This window comes from Sminthopsis crassicaudata, chromosome 3 (assembly GCF_048593235.1).
Source record: "Sminthopsis crassicaudata isolate SCR6 chromosome 3, ASM4859323v1, whole genome shotgun sequence".
Classification (NCBI taxonomy): Eukaryota; Metazoa; Chordata; class Mammalia; order Dasyuromorphia; family Dasyuridae; genus Sminthopsis; species Sminthopsis crassicaudata.
Window position 1 is genome coordinate 59,320,785 of NC_133619.1, and position 19,691 is coordinate 59,340,475.

At 36.6% G+C, this 19,691-nt stretch overlaps 1 protein-coding gene across 2 annotated transcripts in view; it reads right to left on the reverse strand.

Moving 5' to 3' along the window:
- SGPP2 (sphingosine-1-phosphate phosphatase 2) overlaps positions 1-16,567 on the reverse strand; it is a 125,148-nt gene extending 108,581 nt beyond the window's left edge. Inside the window, exon 1 of one of the 2 annotated variants that reach the window (XM_074298623.1) lies at positions 16,102-16,567. In XM_074298623.1, the coding sequence (XP_074154724.1) occupies positions 16,102-16,296 (195 nt within the window). In that variant the 5' untranslated portion in view covers positions 16,297-16,567. The remainder of the gene's footprint in view (positions 1-16,101) is intronic. The other variant, XM_074298624.1, reaches the window with a different exon arrangement.
- Positions 16,568-19,691: the final 3,124 nt, after the last annotated feature.

Consider the following 19,691-nt stretch of genomic DNA (forward strand, 5'->3'; position numbering starts at 1 on the left):
GGAATGTCTTGTGAGTTAATGATTTCCCCACCAACAGAGTTCTCCAAAATCATCCCTTGATCAAATCTTATAGCACACTGGTATTCCATTTCACTCATATTCCATGACTTGCTCAATTATTCCTTAACTGATAAGTATCCCTTTGCCACGTTGCCACTCCACACACACAAAAAAAGCTACTATAATTATTTTTGTTGATATGGGTCTCTCTCCTCTTTCTTTAATCTCTTAGGGACATAGACCTATAGAAGTATTGTGTGACCAGAAAATATGTACAGTTTAATAGTTTTGTGGGGAATAGTTTCTGATTGCTTTTCAAAACAAAAGCCCCTTGGTTTTTTTTAAATGACATTCAAAAATGCTCAAAAATCAAAGTGGGGAGGAAAAACCCAAACAACTTTGTAGAAGAATTTCTCTTATAAAAGTAAAAACACACACACACACACAAATTGAACCTTACAACTCTAATTGAAAGTGATACTTTTTGAAAGGCAAATAAATAAATAAATGAATAAATAAATAGATAAATAAATAGGAGGAAACTTCCTATCACCCATTAAACACAGACTATCCCAGTCACAAAGACCCTAGACTAGGTTTTTTTATTGCTTTCCTGATCACCCCATACAGTTCTTGGAACAAATGAGGAAGGGACAATTGGGAGTGAGAAATGACACAAATTGACCAGACTGAAATAATACAAACATCCTAACTTTACCATAGTAATTAGAAGAACTTCACTAATTAGAATGGGAAGCATTATGGAGTGCATTTGATAGGAAATTCTAATAAAGGTACTAGTAGCACCATAACTTTACTGCTTGCATTTGATCTTGGGTTTTGTGTTTTTTTCCTTCCAACAAAAAGATCAAGTTGGTTATAAGGCAAGAATGCTTATGTTCAAGAAATAACTCTTATCAGTTGCACAAATGATTTAATAATTAATGAATACTGCCACAGAAATGAAAGTGATTTTTTTTAGAGCCAAATACAGAGAAATGCAATCCATTAAATCTCAAATTTAATTTCCAAAGGCAGATAAAATTTTGCCAAATTTGTCTTTACTAACCATAGGTTTAGTTCTTTTTTATTTTTTTTTTTGGGGGGGTGCTAACTTTATTTTTAAAAGATATGCAAATATGTAATTTCACAATGTTCAATTTTTTTTAAATTACTGCATGAGAAGAAATCAATAAGATAGTCCTTTATTTTAACAAAGAGCTTAGTCATTTATTTGGAAACAATACACTTCACATAGGTCATTAAATAGAGATACTAATTTCCTTGCTCAAGCAAAGAGAATTAATCCCTTTTTAAAATCTTAATAATGAAACAAATACCTAATGAAATAAACAGTCAAATGAGTAAATTCTGTACAGGTTCATAACTTCCAAAAGCATGCCTGTCAATTTAGTTGACAACCCAGTATGTAACTACCATGATAAATATGTCAGAAATGAAAACAAAACAATGTACACAGTGGGTGTTTGAGAGAAAAAAATAAAAATACCAGTAATCATTAACCATAGGTTCAAAGATTTAAAGGAGGAAGGGAGCTTCAAGACTAATTCAATTCCTTTATTTCATTTTAATTTATTTTTATTCTGAATTTATAACCCCCCCCGAATATTTTCATATAAAAAGTAGAATAAAAAAGGGTTATATGTGAAACTCCAAATCTCTATTACAAAAAAACTTATTTCACAAACATGTAAATATGTATGTGTATCATATATATAATGTATAATAACTTCAACATATTACTTTTGAAGCTGTCCTGTTTGTGTTTCCTTCTGAACTTCTTCGATGCTTTTTTAGACATGCTTTAAGGAACCTCATTTCTTTCCTTCATTCTGATTTTACAAATAAGGAAACTGAGCCACTGAGCAGTGAAATGATTTATTCAGACTCCCAAAGTTAAAAGGTCTCAGAGGCAGAATATGAACCTTGATCTTCCTATGTTTGTTCTCTTCCCCATAAGAACATAAAGTCCTTGGGGACAAGGACTGTATTTGTATATCTAACACTTAGCACAGTGTTTAGTACAGAATAAGAGCATAATAAATAATTATTTTTTTCAAGTCAAGTCAACAGCTATTTATAGTCATTTAACATGTGCCAGACATCCATTCTTAAGTGCTGGGAATACAAAGACAAGAAAGAAACATTTCATGATTTCATGGATATGATAGCTAATAGAAGAGGTAGCATTCACACACAAACAATGTTCATACAAAACAAATTGAGATTATTTTAGAGAGAAGGCACTAGCTTGGAATGGGGATTAGGGGAGGTAGCAGGAAAGAGTTCTTGCAGAAAGTGACTGGAAGAAAGTAAGAAGGCAAAGATGAGAAGAAAGAATTCCAGGCATGAGGAATAGCCAGGGAGAATGTCCAGAGTTGGCAGACAGAAAACTTGAAAGGTGCAAGAAGCCAAAACAAAAAGACTTTTTTTTTTATTCCTTCCTTCATTTCTTACTCCAAGTCTGGGGCTTTATCCGCTATATCATTCTGCCTCTCAAATCAAAATCCTACTTCAGTTTCCTGAGTTCAAATAAGAGCCGAATGAAGGCCTGAAAGCTCACATTCACCTTTTTAATCTCTAAATCCTTCAATAGTACATACTCAAGCCTTCATCCTATAACCCTAGTTCACATGAGTTACCCATTCGAAAATACTTAGCCATCTACTGAATACACATACTACTTTTTTTTTTTGGTATCTGCCAAATTAATTTATTTTAATTAATTAATTAAATTAATTTTACAAAAATTTTATGCATGGGCAATTTTCCAGCATTAATGATTGCAAAACTTTTTGTTTCAACTTTTCCCCTCCTTCCCCCACCCCTTCCCCCAAATAGCAGATTGACCAATACATGTTAAAGTATAAGTTAAATACAAGACAAAATGACAATCCTATTTTCACTGATTGGGGGAAGATAAGGAGGTATACATAGTTCAGAGAGAGTGAATAAAAAGGAGAAACAAAAATATATTAGTAACCCTATAGATATTTAGTCAGGTATCTAGTATAGTTTTCCACCAAGAGTAATTAACATACTGCTCTCTACAAGGTCATATAGAGCCTGGAAAAATATAAATATTTAATGTTTACAAGTATATTTTCTTACAATTCAGCAACTTGAGGTGCTTCTTAGAGCTCTACTTGATAAGATAAAGCTTAAATATCTCAATTCATTAAAATAAAAGAGATAATTTTCCAAAAGCTAATCTGATAAAAATTATATAACTTTAATTAGCCTCATATAGAATCTTGAAACTTTGAATAGGTAGTGAAAAAAATACAATGATGATAAATTGAACATTGATTGATTTTTAATCTCTTTATAATAGGAGTTTTGAGTTATGGATTCATTTGATAGTCTTGGTAAAGTTTATGTTTTTCTTTAAAATCATGTTTTAAATGCATGATTTATTTATTTATTTAGGATTACAAAAAAAAAAATCATTTAAACTGTAAGACAGTTATCAAAATGTTATAAGTTTCAAATGTAATAGTCCCCTACAATCTACAGTCAGAACCTTTAAGGTTAGAAAAGTAGAGGAACCTACTTTTAAAAGATGTGAACTTCTGAGGAGGGGCATGTCTTTCTACTCTAGGCTAATAAGCCCCAATCTAAAATAATATCTGAGTTATTTTTTTAAAAAGAGAGAAAGAATCATGATGGTGAGGAAAGATTTGTAGAGTTCATCTTTTTTATATATATTTATTTATATAAGAAAATATCATTTTTAAAGATTCCCTTCTTGCACAGTATAGTGGTGCATGTCTGAAATCCTGCTTCTGTAAAAGGGTAAGGAGGAAGCATCACTCAGGTATTAGATTGCTAGTTTTTTATGATGCATTAAGGACAATGACAATTGGCTGTCCAAATCCAGCATCAATACAATGAGCACCTGAGGAAGGAGAGGAGGAGGAAGGGGAGGAAAGGTAGTGAACCAGATTCCATAAGAGGGGGCAAGAGAGTCCAGGTCAGAAATGGAGCAGGTCAAACTTTCCAGGCATTAGGATCATTCAGTCAGTCCTAGTCTGAGCAAGATAGGCAGCGTCAGTCTCCAAAAGGCAGAGGAAGGAGGTAGGAAAAAAACCCTCTTAAAAAAAAAAAAAAAAAAAAAAAAGTTCCTCAGAATTGGATTAAGAAAATAACTAAAACATTCATGCCTTTTGATTCAGAAATCCCACTGGTAGGTATACATATATCAAGGATATCAATGAGAAAAAGAATAACTTCATATATGACAAAGTATTCCAAAACATCTCTCATAAAATTCTAGTATAGTCACTGTGTGATCCTGGGCAAGTCACTTAACTCCAATTGCCCCACAAAAAAAAAAAAAAGAAAGAAAGAAAGAAAGAAAAGAAAAGAAAAAGAAAAAAAAAAAAAGAATTTTGGAGTTTGAAGGGATCTTAAGGCCTCTTACAATTCCCTTATTTTACAAAAAAAGGAAAATGAAACACATTCTTCCCACCCTTCCATTAAAGAACTTACCCAAGGTCACTTTAGTAGTAAATAGAAATTCAAGCACAGGTCATCTGACCCTAAATACTTTCATCTGCCTTTCATAGGGTTAACCTAAATTTAGCTCCTTTAAGTTTAAGCCCATTTTCTCTAATTTAATCCTCAGTAGAGATAAAGAACTAATCACTTTTAACCAGTGCAAAAACTTTGGGAACTCTTGAGCTTCTCCTTTCCATAGGAACAATCCTAGTTCCTCTAACTTTTCATCTCTCCTTCCCTCTTCCCCTCCCTCTCCAATAAGGCCAATAACCAACCCTATCTTTACAACAAAAGATTAAGAAAGCTGATGAACTTTGTCTCCATGATACACTATAAAAACCAATTTTATACTAATAAATGCAGGTTGGATAACTAGAAACCTCCCTTTCAATCATTAATCACTATCTTTGTATATGCTCAGCACATAGCTTAAAGGCATCTGAATCTCACCTGTTACAGGTTAGCTGCATTAAACTGCTTATCCACCCTGAGACTCAGTTTTCTCATTAATGACATGAGAATAATACCTGTATTATCTTGAGGCAGCTGGATTGCTCAGTGGATAAAGGGCTGGGCCTGGAGTCCAAAAGAACTGAGTTTAAATCCAGTCTCAAATACTTATAAGCTGTGTGATTCAGAACAAGCCACTTAACATCTGTTTGCTTTAATTTACTAGAAAAAGAAATGGCAAGTCACTCCAGTAATCTTGCCAAGAAAACTCTATGAACAATATGGTCCCGTGGATCATGACAAGTTGGACATAACTGAACAACAATAATAGTATCTACTTTACAGGTAGAGAATGAGATTAGATGGCACTGACCTTTAAAAGCTATATCAACATCAGTTATTATTATGGCTGGGTGGTAATTTTTTTTAATAATAGATTTTTATTTTCAAAATACATGCAAAGATAATTTTTAACATTTATCCTTGCAAAACCATGTATTCCAAATGTTTCTCTCTCCTTTCTCCCTACCCCCTTCCCCTAGACAGCAAGTAATCCAATATAGGTTAAACATGTGCAATTCTTCTAATCATATTTCTACATTTATCATGCTGCACAATAAAAATCAGATCAAAAAGGGAAAATAAAGTAAAAATAAAGCAAGAAAACAACAAATGTGAAAATACAATTTTGTGATCTACATTCATTCCCTCTCTCTGGATGTGAATAGCTCTCTCCATCCACAATCTATTGGAATTGGTGTGAATCACCTCATTGCTGAAAAGAGCCAAGTCTATCACAGTTGATCCTCTAGGTGGTAAATTTTTTACTGATCAAGAGATAAAGAAAATTACAAAAGAAAAAAAAACAGATAATTCTGATTATGTGATATTAAAAAGGTTTTATATAAACAAAATTAATGAAACTAAGATAACACAAGAAGTCAATTGGGAAAAATATTTTGTATCAAATATATGCAACAAAAATCTGAACAGTGAAAATAATAAAATGCCCCAAATCACCCCCAATACATATGCTGTCAACTGGAGGAACACATAACAATCAAAGGAAGAACTGCAAGCTATTGCTAACCATATTAAAAAATTAATGAAATTACTAATGCTAAGAGAAATCAAAATCAAACTAACACTCTAATATCCCCTCATACCCCCCAAAACAGCAAAGATGGCAAACAATAAAAAGGGTAGATTGTAAAAAGATGGGTAAATTAATGTACTATTGGTGGGGCCAGCAACGGGTCCAAATATTTTGGAAAGTCCCCCAGAATTGGATAAAGAAAAAAACCGAAACATTCATACTTTTTGATTCAGAAATCCCATTGGTAGGTGTACATACTAAGGATATCAGTGAGAAAAAGAATTTCATATATGTCAAAATATTTACAGCAGCACTTTTTGTGGTAGTAAAATGCTAGAAACTAAGTAGGTGCCCACTAACTGAGGAATGGCTAAACAAATTATGGTACATGAATATAATGGATTATTATTGTACCACACAAAATGATGAATATGATAAATACAGAAAAGTTTGGGAAGATTTATATGAACTGATCACAACATGAAGTAAACAAAACAAAAAAAATGAAGTACACAATTATTACAATGATGAAAATGGAAAGAAAAGCAACAACAAAACAACCGAAATTGAATTAATCATGTGAAATTATAATGAATAATCCTGTCCCCAAATAAGTGTAGAAGGCACATCATCCCCTTTCTTTGCAGAAGTATGAAACATTGAATATATTAGGCTCTTTAGGTTAGAATTGCTGAACTTTTTGAAAGTTCCTCTTTTTTATTCTTTTTTTTAATTTTAATTATAGCATTTTATTGACAGAACAAAATCATGGGTAATTTTTACACCATTGTTCCTTGCACTCACTTTTGTTACAACTTTTCCCATCCCTCCCTCCACCCCCTACCCTAGATGGCAGGTAGTCATATACATGTTAAACATGTTAAAGTATTTCCTAGATACAATATATGTGTAGCACTTACATCTCAAAAGAATAAGGATCAAATGAGATAATAAACATAAAACACTTAGCATAGTGCCTGGCATATAGCATATATTATATAATGTTATCTATGATTATTATTATTAATCCTGCCTCTGAAAGTTATTAACTGTGAGGCTTAAGTATTTCACTTAACCTCTCATTGTCTCAGGCAACTTTAATAAAATAATCAACCAAGTAATTAATAAGTGTTATTCGCTTACTCTATGTAAGACACCATGGCACTAAGTTTACAAAGACAAAAATAAAACAATTCCCATGCTTGGAGAGTTTACATTTTATCTGGAGAGATACCATATAAGCTGATAAGCATATTCAACTATATGCAAAACAAATAAAAGGTAATTTGGAAGATAAGATACTAACAACTGGGGGATGTTGTCAATTGAAGACCCTTATTTGATCGCCATTAGTAGAGGAAATTTCTGGTAATTCTCTGTATCAGTGAAATTATAGGAATAGACCAATAAAAAATTATTTTTTTTTCCTGTGGTAGGGGCAGTTGATAATATAGTGAACAGAGCACTAGACTTGGAATCAGAAAGATCTGAGATCAAATCCTACCTCAACCATTTACCAGTTATTTGTCCATGGGTAAATCATTTAACCTCTCTCATTTTCAATGTCCTTATCTATAAAATGTGAATAATAACGAACCCATCTCCAGAGGATTGTTAGGAGGATAAAATGAGATAATATTTATAAAAGTATGTAAAGTCTAACTCTTAATATTATATACAGTAACAACAGACTATGTCATGATCAATTATAATGGACTTGTCTCTTTTCAACAATGAGGTGATTCAAGGCAATTCCAATAGACCTGGCATGGAACAAGTCATTCACATCCAGAGAGAACTATGGAGAATGGATATGAATCAAAGCACAGCATTTTCATCTTGTGTTGTTTTATTTCTCTGCTTGTTTATTTTTTCTTTCTCATGTTTTTCTTTTTTTGATCTGATTTTTCTTGTGAAGCATGATGAATATGGAAATGTTGAGAAGAATTGCACATGTTTAACCTGTATTGAATTGCTTCTTGTCTATGGGATGGGAAGGGAGGAAGGGAGAAAAAATTGGAACACAAGGTTTTGCAAAGGTGAATGTTGAAAACTATCTTGCATATATTTGGACTCTTTTTTATTCTTTATAAATTTTATTCTGTTATAAGGGATAACTCTCTGTAAAAGGAAGAGGATGAAATAAATTGAAAGATATAAAGTGATATAAAAACAATCAACATTATTAAAATAAAACATTTTTCCTAAGGTCATACATATTAGCAGTATTCAAATTTGGTTCCTCTGATTTTAAAAACAGCACACATTCTCTAAAGCAGCTTCTACCTTCACATCTTATAAAATCTATGAAACTTCTAATGATAGAAAGCTAACTACCTCCTGAGGCTAATTTCTCTAATTTTGGGTAGCTCTAGCAATTCAAAATCTGTTCATCCTGCAATCAGAATTAAGCTTCTTCTTTAGGCTAGGCATTTAACATTAAAAAAAAAAAATGCTTTTTCTCAAAGGGGTAACCATTATACTAGTTCCCTCCTGAACCAAATTTAAACTGATCATCTAAAGCTTTCCACCAATAATTAATTAATTTATTGCCTTAATTTATTTTTGATTGCAAGAAGAAAGAAACCAGGATTATAAAGAAAACTGTTAGTTACCCTCTTTAGTTCTCACAATACCCATCTAATGTATTTGTATCTTTTTCTCTCTCCTTTTACCCTAACTTCTTTCTCTTTTCTCTAATTCACTTTTCTTTCTAATTTTTGTTTTCTTTCTGTGCTTTAGATCTACCAGTGGTTACTTGCCACTAAAAAAGCATCTGAGTTCCAGAGCTTATTCTAGCTTATATTATTGCTTATTAATTCAGCAAACATTTGTTTAGGACCTAGTATATTAGGCACTAGAGGTAATCCACTAATACCCCAATGGACTAGTGAATTCATCTCTGTGGGCATTCCCTTCAATGTGCCAGGAGGGCTTTCCTCATTTTCTTTTGGCTTTGTGAGTTCATCAATTAGATTAATCATGTGGGAAATATGTGAGCTATCTTCTTTCTTGATCACTAGGTTTTTTATAAATGGTAGGATTAATTCTATAAATAAATAAATAAATAATGTGTGGTCCATATGACTTTAATGAGTAAACAACATTAAGATTATCTTATCATACTTTCTCATCGCAAACATAATTAGATACACTTTACTCCAAGTGCAGGTAGTTTACACAGTAGAGTCAAGAAGCCTCTTCATGAGTTCAAATCCAGTCTTAGACACTTACTATCTATGTAACCTTGGGCAAGCCACTTAATCCTGTTTTTGTTCAGTTTCCTCATCTGTAAAATGATCTGGAGAAAAAAATGGCAAATTACTCCAGTATCTTTGCCAAGAAAACCCCAAATGGGTTATGAAATTGGACATGACTGAAATTGAAGCAACAACCCCTCTCCAAAAATCATTGTATAGTCTAAAAAACACCTGCAAGGGATTCCCTCTTCTATTTTTCTCCACTTGAAAATGTAGTAGCATATAAAGAGAAAAATAAAGAAGATATGGGTATCTGCAAATTTATCAAGCTACAAGAAATTGTGGCAGCTCTGTTTCTGCTGAAATCATCTACAAAGCTGATTCAAGTATTTTTTCTTATTTCTATAGGACTCAAATTTGGGGCATCCTAGATAATTTAATGTACTTGAAGAATTGTATAAAGATCTAAAAATTTCCTTCACATCATCATGTTTCTAGAAAAAAAAAATCTAATATTTTTATTTTTCCTATAGGGATATTCACCTCAAATGTATCAGTTCTTATAGTCCCCACTTCAACTCTGTCACATGTACTTGACAAAATGGCCTTGCTATGACTTTAATACACTTCACTTTCAAGTTACTCCACTCTGAAATTCCTCTTTCTGAACAACAACCTTAAACCTTAGCTCATCTATACTGATTCTTTTTGTTTGTTTCTTTTTTTTTGCTGAGGCAATTGGGGTTAAATGACTTGCTCAGGGTCACACAGCTAAGATGTGTTAAATGTTTGAAGCAAATTTGAACTCAGGTCCTCCTGACTTCAAGGCTGAAGCAATCAACCTTCTCACTTTTATTCCTATTCTTTCGACCCTATGGAAAGTTCCTTTCACAATATCCTCTTCTGCAACCCGGATCTTATAATTACAATTTCTCACCTCAACCTTGGCTAACCTTTACCATTGCCTCCTTCTATCCTACTCCAAAGTTACTGAGTGTCATTGGAAGAAATTATGCTGACTGGGCTCATTACAAATGTATGTGAATGAACTTTAACTGAGTTCTCACTGCTTCCTTGTAAGAAACCTTTAGTTTATCTCACTTTTTTTCACACTCCTCCCAGCAATTGTTCCAAATCTTCTCTTCCCTTTACTCCTGCCTGTCTACCTGCTCTGTCCTCACTTTTAAGAAAATTATTCCCATTTCATTGAATGAAAATACTCAGTATCCCCCCTTTATTCTTGATTTTCACCTGTTCTCCCAGTATCAGATGATTTCTTTGTTAAAAACTAATATGTATTACTTTAACGTATTGGTCTACCTGCCAACTAGGGGAGGGGTAGGGGGGAAGGAGGGGAAAAGTTGTAACAGAAGATTTTGCAAGGGTCAATGCTGGAAAATTACCCATGCATATGTCTTGTAAATAAAAAGCTATAATAAAAAGAAAAAAAAAAACTAATATGTATACACTTCTTCTGGATCTCCTCCCTTCCCTCAGATTTTATTCTAATAATTCTCAGTCATTCCAAATCCTCTTCTCCATTACTTCTTCCCTTCATTCTTTAAACATTAATGCATGTTTTAGATCTCATTCTAAAAAATTTCTTTACTCCTCTCACCCTCACAATCCAAGATCCTGTCTCTTTCTTTTTAATGTCAAGCTACAATTTATAATTTCATTTCCTCACTACCCATTTAACCTCTTGAAATCTAGTTTTAGTTTCTTCCACTTTACTGAAATAGCTCTCCAGAAGATCACTTTTATCTCCCTATCACCAAATCCATTGGCTTTGGGTCATATCCCTTGATCAATCACTTTGGGTCATTTGGCACTATAGACTATCCATACCCTCCCACCTTTCTTGACTCAGTTTTCCTTATACCATTGGTTTGACCATTTCTTCTCTGTCTCCTTTACAAGTTTCTCACTGTTTCCCTCAGATATAGTTTTTCTTCAGTGTTCTGTCCTTAGGTGATTTCATTTACTCCAATTGTTTCTGCTATCACCTCTATGCAAATCATTTTCAAATCTGTTTCTCCACTTCTTATCTCTCCCCAGAACTCCTCCCTTCCAGTTACTCTCCATCCCTCCCTCTGCAGTCTCCAATTTCTATTCCTCTATTCCTGTCATAACTTACAAATGGTAGATTCTTTCCACATTTCATGAGCACAATTGGGGTTTTCTTGGCAAAGATACTAGAATAGTTCACCATTTTCTTCTTCAGATCATTTTACAGATAAGGAAAGTGAGCAAACAAAATTAAGTAAGGGTTACACAGGAAGTCCCTCCCTTCAAAGCCCAACTCAGATTTAATTTTCTTCATGAAACCTTCTACCCAACAATCATTTCATGGTCATCTTCCTCTCAAAACACTTTGTGAGTCTCTCCTTAACACTTTATCATCCTCATGTATCACAGTTATAACATATAGTAAGTTCTTTGAAAACACAGCATCTATGTACTATGTATGTACATTTGAAATCAAAGGACTTAACACACAGTGCCTTGTAGATTATGGGTATTTAATAAATGTTGAACTTATATTGAAGTTATGTGTTTTTAAAAGAGTAAATAGCAAAATTGACAAGATTTTACAGAATCATAGTGTGGAGTTATCTCTAAAAATAACAGCAGCAACAACCTGAAAGAGGCCTCATTTTAGGGATTACTAATAATAAAGTATCTAAGATTTCACAGATAAAGAATCCAAGATCCAAAGACTTAGTGAACGTTTCACAACTAGTGACTGTAGATTTGAGATTAGAATTCAGATCTCCTTGACTGTCCAGTCATTTTTTCATTCTTCAAACTGGTCTAAAAGCAAAGGATTGCATCTTAAAAATTGGAAAACATATTTAGGAAGAATATTAAGTCCTGAATATTTTAAGACTGTCCCACTTCTGATCCCCAAAATTTAACTTTAGAAATAATTAGAAAGAATGTCTAAACAGATCATCAACAAAAAAAAGTATTTATTAATTCTTATTTGGAGAGACCACATCTAAAGTAATGATTAATGATGGGGAAACCCACAAATTACAAACTTTAAGCTAATTTAGTGAGTAAGCAAAGGTGATAAAAATCAAAGATAGGGAGATTTATTGCCTTAGCTCAACCTTCCTGAAGCAAATTGCCACTCTGATGTAACACTTTCGTGGAACAGAGTTTCCTCTTGCCACACTCATAAAGAATCCTATTAGAAGCACTGCATAATTCAAATTCTCTCCTCCTTAGGTTTCCTTCCCTAGAATACATAGAACACAACAATTAATCTTCTTGATTTCATAGCTACCCCACCTTTTTGTCTTACTTTGTAAATGTTATGACCTGCATGAATTTTAAGTCCAGTCTATTTTGTAGGTCATAAAGGAAGGTGTAAAAAGATATTGGTAATGGTCAGAGAGGTCAATCGTGATGACAAGTTTTTAATTTACCAATTTAAATTTAGACACCAAAACAGAACGGAATGTGTGTCCAGGAACCAAACAACTTATTGGCAATATCTTTGCACAGAATAATCTTAGGCATACATACTATCCAAATAATCCCAGATTTGCAAATATGGGGGACACTGAAAGGTATTCCTCTGCTAGAGAGGGATTTTGCAAAATAAGAAGGGAGTACTGAAGAAAAACTGAAGTTGCAATATGAAAATCTATGTTTTGAATAGATTATAGAAAATGTCAAGTAGCCTTTTTGTTTCCCTTGGACAAAGGTCTTCCTCTAAGCAGAGGAAGTAAGGGGAGTAAGGGGAAGATATCAGCTCTCTTCAATACCCTCCTGGTTCCATAACTTAAATTATATTATATTACTATTAAAAGCTTAAAGCTATAGTTTAAAACCTTATTATGATCAAGATGTGGAAAATCCCAAAATACTAAATGACTTAAAATCACACAGCCAGAAATTAAAATCAGAAATTAAATGAAACCAATTCTCTCCAGCATGTATACTGGCATGCTCTTTGCCTTATCAATTAATCAATAAGTATTTTTATTTGTTTTGAGACTAGGTCTCCTAATTTCACTAAAGCTGAAGTTCTTAAGCATTTTCATGCTTGTTTCTCTGGCTGATTAGCACAGAAGCTTTGACCTACTCCAACTTTGGCTGGTTTATCCCTCCTTCGACAGCCAAGAGACTCTCTACTCCCAGGAACTTAAAATGGAACTGGTTTGATTTTAATCCTGTTGTAGCTCAGAACTAAGCTCAAGTGATTCACCCTAAGCCTCAAACCCCATCACAGTCCCAAGAACAGAGGTCAATCACATGCATATTCCACCAGCTCCCACCAACAAGTATTTTTTAAGTACTTTTAAATAATCCCTACTTCTCTTTTTTTCTATTTTATCCATGTAACTATTTAGAAATGTAAAATTTCCTCTAAGAGCTGCTTTGCTGTATCCCATAAGTTTTGGTACGTTGTCTCATTATTGTCATTCTCTTAGATGAAATTATTGAGTGTTCCTATGATTTGTGCTTTGTCCATTCATTCTTTAGAATTAGATTATTTAATTTCCAATTGGTTTTTAATCTATCTTTCCCTGGCCCAAACAATCCTTACTTGAAATAAATTAAGCCAGCTATCTCCTACCCACATTGGTATAAATTCTACATCTGAACATTGGTTATGAGACCATGGGGGCTGAGGAAGAGCAGTTTGCTGGGAGGGGAGGAAAAGGCACCTAACTTTTCTAAATGTCATCGTCTTCATCTATGAAATAGGTATAATAATTCCCATAGCACTTCTCTTATGACCCTGTTTTCCACCAAGATAGTGCATGCAGAATACAGTATAAATCTTAAGAGTACTATTTGAAGAATCCTAGATTCCAATTCCATCACCTAAACTTAAGCCATGGGACTAGTTTATTAATCTATAAATTTTCATTTCTTCATTTGAAAAACAGGGATAGTAATATTCATGGTATCTGTCTCAAAAGGTTCTTCTCAAATCAGATAAAAGGGGATGTCCCAATCTTTAAAACTGCCTGTGGTCAGAATGTCTTGGGACACTGTGCATGTAAAGCATGTAAAGAAATTGTTCCAGATTTCTAGGTTACACATTTTATTGTTCATTAAGAGGGTGGAGCAAAGTGTGGATGCACCTCAAATATATAGAGGCATTTTAATGTGTTGTTTCTTTTCTTTTTGAAGTCAAATACTGAAGAAAGAAGGGGGAAAAAAATGTCAAAAATAAATAAATAAATAAATGTTCTGTAACAGGGAGAGTAGATGGGGGAAAGGGAGGGGAACAATACAAGAAAAGCTCCTAGAAAAAAAGAGAAAATGGGGTAACTAGATAACAGAGTGGATAGAGCACCTAACTCTGGAGTCAGGAGGACCTGACTTCAAATTCGACCTCTAACACTTACTAGCTTTGTGAAAAGTCACTTTACCCTAATTTTGAGAGGGAAGGAAGGGAAGGGAAGAAGAAGGAAGGGGAAAAAGAAGGAAGGGAGGAAGGAGGAGCAAATGGACCACAAGTAAGGCTGAAAAAGTACTAACCCTCCCTAATTAATTCATTCCATATACATCAAAGCATAAGACTAGTTACCCATACTGTTTCCTGGTCTCAAAATAGATATTAGAAACATGATCTGTTTTTCCCAAAGCTGCATGAAGCGTAAATTCTGCAGTCTGCACAAAGCAGCAGCTTGCATTGACGTCCCTGTTCCAAATGATCCTCCCCAGGAACCACAGCTATTGCAGGTGCCCAGGTGACATCTGCTGTATTGACTTGCTACAACCCAACCCTGGCAGGACTGTAAATCTCATCCAGGCAGAAGGATTCCCATCAGTATCCCTGGCAGGCTGACAGCTAGCTGCAGGATGTGTCAGTTCTGTAGGGAAGCACTGTAGTTAGGGATCGGTGTTCCGAGGAACTGCCTAGGCAAAACAGTGTTACCTAACCAAGGCCACCAAAGCATGAACGCAATAAATTGTGTAACCCACTAGAAGCCTAGTCAGCAGCAGGGAAAGGAGCACATTTTCCCTTAACAGAGGCATTTTCAAAAGCTGATGAGAACCCCGTGAAGGAAAGGACGTCAGACTGCATTTCAGTCTGTTTTAGACAGCGCAAGTGATAAAATTAAGCCCTTGAAAGAGACAGTTTCTTTCTCTCCTGAACAGACCTGGGGATGGTTCCCCAAAAGGTTTTCATTATAAAGGGAGGACAAAATTAACAAGGAAAATTTAGAGTTGGTGAAGGATGCGGGAGAGATGGGTGACCCTAACAGGTGCATCTGTATAATTATCAGCTGAGGGAAGACACCTGCCGTTGGGCTCACTGGGTCTCAGGTTTATAACCTGTAAAATGAGTGGGGAAAAGGTTAAGGAAAAGGTTAGATGAGAATCACGCTAATCTTGAAGATCTCCCCCAGCTCTAAATCCCATGATGCTAAGAATGATTTGCTCATAATTTCTTCCCCTGCAAGTCAACCAGGCTGGTGCTAGGATGTAAAGAGAACCCGGTACGTTTTTTGCATTTAAAAAGCACCGGCACCAAGGTCGCCCTCCCCGGCCCCCTGCAGAGAGTAGGGAGCTATTTACACTCCCAGGCCAAGAGGCAGAGTTTGGAGCCCGTAGGAGGCTTTTCCTTTCCTCCCCATCAGGTCAGAGTGATTTCGAGCTTCTGCAGTAGTCGAGGGGATGGCTGACCAGCAGGCTGCACATGGCCCTGCAGAGGAGGAAGCCTTGAGAGCCGCTGCCTGTCCCCGCCTGGCCACCAGAGAGCCGAGCCCGCCGCCCTGGGGCCACAAGGGGAGTGCCCACCGTCTCCTCCCCCCAAGTCCCTCTTCGCTCGCTCGCTCTCGGCACACCTGGATGAGACATTACCTGCGGGTAGGCGCTGTTCCGGCCGCCCTTGCCGTTGACCGCCTGGGTATGCCGGGAAGCCGGCCGCGGTGCCGGAGCCCCGGAGCCCTCCGGGGGCTCGTGGGGAGTCTCCGGGGGCGCGGGGTAGAGACCGCAGCGGCGCTGGAAGCGCGCCACCAGTTGGGAATCACTCAGGCTCTGCAGCAGTTCCGCCATGGTCTGCGCAGAGCACCCACGGCACAGGGAGCTGGAAGGAGAGTGGAGCTGCTGCGGGGCACCGGGCGGCCCTGCGTGGCGCTGCCCTGCCCTGCCCTGCCCGAGCAGCAGTTCGCTCCACACGCCCAAGCACAAAGTCACTCCCCGCCCGCGGCTAGTTAGCTCATTTACACCTACGGGGGCCCGCCCGCCCCACTAATCAATGGCCAACAGGTGTGATCGCGCGGGTCCTAGCGCCGGACCTTTGCAGGGACCGAGGCTCTGGGACCAGGTGGCTCAGGCCTGGTCCTGCATGCAAGCCACGCCCCCGCCTTCGGCCCTGCCCAATAAAGAGCCACAACATGGTGCTAGATCCGCCACACGGTTACAGCATCCTAGACTGGCTGGTGGACAGGTGTCTAAGCCAGGCGCTCCTGAACTACCCCCAGCCTGAGCAGCTCGGCAGAGTTGTGGGAGCTCTGTATGGCCAGATTGGTTATGTTATCCCCTTTGCGCTCTGTGGTGGTGTGATGTCCAAGGAGAGTCCACTTTCCAGATCTAAATTCTATGATCCTACCCAAGGGCAAATTTTGGTCTGCCCTTTTGCCCCCTGTATTAGCAGGAATCTAAACGGTAGGATTTTTTCTCCTCCATCCCTGATTCTTGTAGGACCAGTTCATTCATAGGTGTATAGGATGACTCCCAAGTTCTAAATACAACAATTATGCAACCCTCCCTGTGCTGGCCTTTCTTGTCCTTGCTTAACGTTTGGGAGGAGCCCAAGCTGTCCTAAATGTTTGCCAAAGATTTAGGACTATCACTGGATGTCACCAGGAACATTTTTGATGGAGGGGAAAAACTGGATAGAAGGGAATGATGGTGTTTGAGATTGTGCCATGGGCAGGGAGGAGAATGAGGGTGGGGTAAGGGTGGCACACAGAAAGTTGCTTTCTCCTTTCTCTAGAGCTGTACTAAATTAACAGCCACTGTCTAAAGACAGCTTCCATGATCTAAGTCTTAGTGCCCAATATCCTCCAGTTCATAGACCATATGACAAATCAATAAGCATGTATTAAGCACCTATTATGTGCTGGGCCCTTTGCCTGTATCCCTGGGGATATAGCCTCTGGATCTCAAAATCTGATGCATGCAAAAAGCTATCCACAAATAAAATAGATGCAGGATAAGTGGGAAATGAAAAAGACTGGACAATAGCACTAAGAGGAAACCAAAAAGGCTTCTGAGAAAAGATGGGATTTTAGCTAGGACCTGAAAGAAAGCCAGAGAAGCAAGGAAGCAGAGATGAAGTGGGGAAGGGTAAGGAGCGATGGGAAAGAGAACCTTCCAGGCATTAGAAACAGCTGGTGAGAATGTCTAGAACTGGTAAGTGGTGTATCTTGTGTAAGTGGGTTAGGGTCACTGGATCACAAAATAAGTGGAGGGGAATAAGGCATAAGAAGACCGGAAGGATAGAAGAGAGTCATGTAGTGAAGGGTTCTTAATGCAAAACAGGATTTTAATTTTAATCCTAGACATGATAGGGAATCATAGAAAGTATTGAATAGATGAATAGATTAAAAAGGGAAATCACATACCTGAACTTTAGGATGATTAATTTGGCAGCTGGGTCTAAGATGAACTGGAGTGGGAAGAGACTTGAAACAGGCAGACCAACCAAAACTCTACTGCAATAGTCCAGGTTTGAGGTAATAATAAGGTGATGACAGAGTTAGGAAAAGGAATATATCAGAGATGTTACTAAAGTAAAAACAACAGGACTTGGCAATAAATTAGATGGGATGGGGGATGAGAAGTCAAGGATGATATCTGTATTGTAAGCCAAGGTATGTTACTGAGAAGACAGTGATACTCCCTACAGTAATAAGACAGAAACAAAGGAGGTTTGTAGGAAAAGATAATGGATTTGGGTTTGGACATGTTAAATTTAAGATGTCTACTAGATATTCAATTCAAGATGTCTGAAAGACAGCTGGAGTTTAGGAGAGAAATTACAGTTAGATAAGTAAAATCTAGAATCATTAACATAGAGATGATAATTGAAACTATTGGAGCTGATGAGCTCATCAAGGGATATAGTATAGATGGAAAAGAGAAGAAAGCCTAGGATAGAGCCCTGGGGGGTGGGGGGGAACAGTCAGCTTTAACAGGTGTGACCTGGACTTAAAGAATTTTTAAATAGGTAGATAGGTAGCAGAAGAATCCAGAAAGAGTGTGTCATGGAAATCTAGACAGAAAAGAATATCAAGGTGAAGAGGGTAATCAACAGAGCCCACGGTAAATGAGAGAGAGAGAGAGAGAGAGAGAGAGAGAGAGAGAGAGAGAGAGAGAGAGAGAGAGAGAGAGAGAGAGAGAGAGAGAGAGAGAGAGAGAGAGAGAATTGAAATAAAAGCCATGAAATTTGGAAGTTAAGAGATCATTGATAACTTTGGAAAAGGCAGTTTTGATTGAATGAAGAGGTCAGAAGGCAGACTATAGAGAACTTAACAATATTGAAAGGAAAGAAAGTAGAAGCATTCGTTGTTTTTGACCTCCTCAAGAGTGTATTCACAAAAAGGGAGAATAGGCCATGAATGGATCATATGATGGGATGGGGATGGAGAAAAAAGACATGAACATGTCTGTAAACTTTCTATAAACCTACTATTGGAAACAATAGGTAAATAACCAGTAGTCTGGAAGAGATTGAAGATAGAGAATTTGGATGATAGAGAGAGGCAATCTGCTGTAGAATATGGAGGCAAAAGGAATCACTTATGCATATCAAGGAATTTGCATTGATAAGAAGGGTTCTTCTTTGTGTTAAGGCATGGTCTCAGATAGTCTGTGGTGGATTTTTCCCCCAGCAAAATATGGTACAAAATTAGTAGTGAGAGGATGAAGAAGGGGAACCCATGAAGTTTGAGGAGTGATAAAAAGGCTCATTATGGTGAGCAGTGTTAAGTTAAGGAGGTATAGTGAGGGTCCTGTTGAAGTAATGCAATATATATATATATCTGTAATGGTCCCACTCAGGATGATTTCATGATTTTCTCCATCTTAATTCAGCAGCATGTGTATAGAAACAAAAGTGATTCATGGTGGGATCAATCCCAAGTTGAGGCTTGGTAGGGGATAACTGGTGATGGACACTTTTTCTTAGCATCTCAAGCCCAGTGGACAACTCTCTAATTGTAAGTTATAGAAGACTTAGGGTCAAGGAGGGGGCTTTTACTTGAAGAATTCCAAACACACTGATGAAATCACAGGTCTGGAATAATTTATTTTCTTCTCAATTTTTTTTATATTAAACACAGTAAAATATATGTAAATCCAATATAGGCATACATATTTATACAATTGTATTGCTGCACAGGAAAAATCAAATCAAAAAGGAAAAAAAATGAGAAAGAAAATAA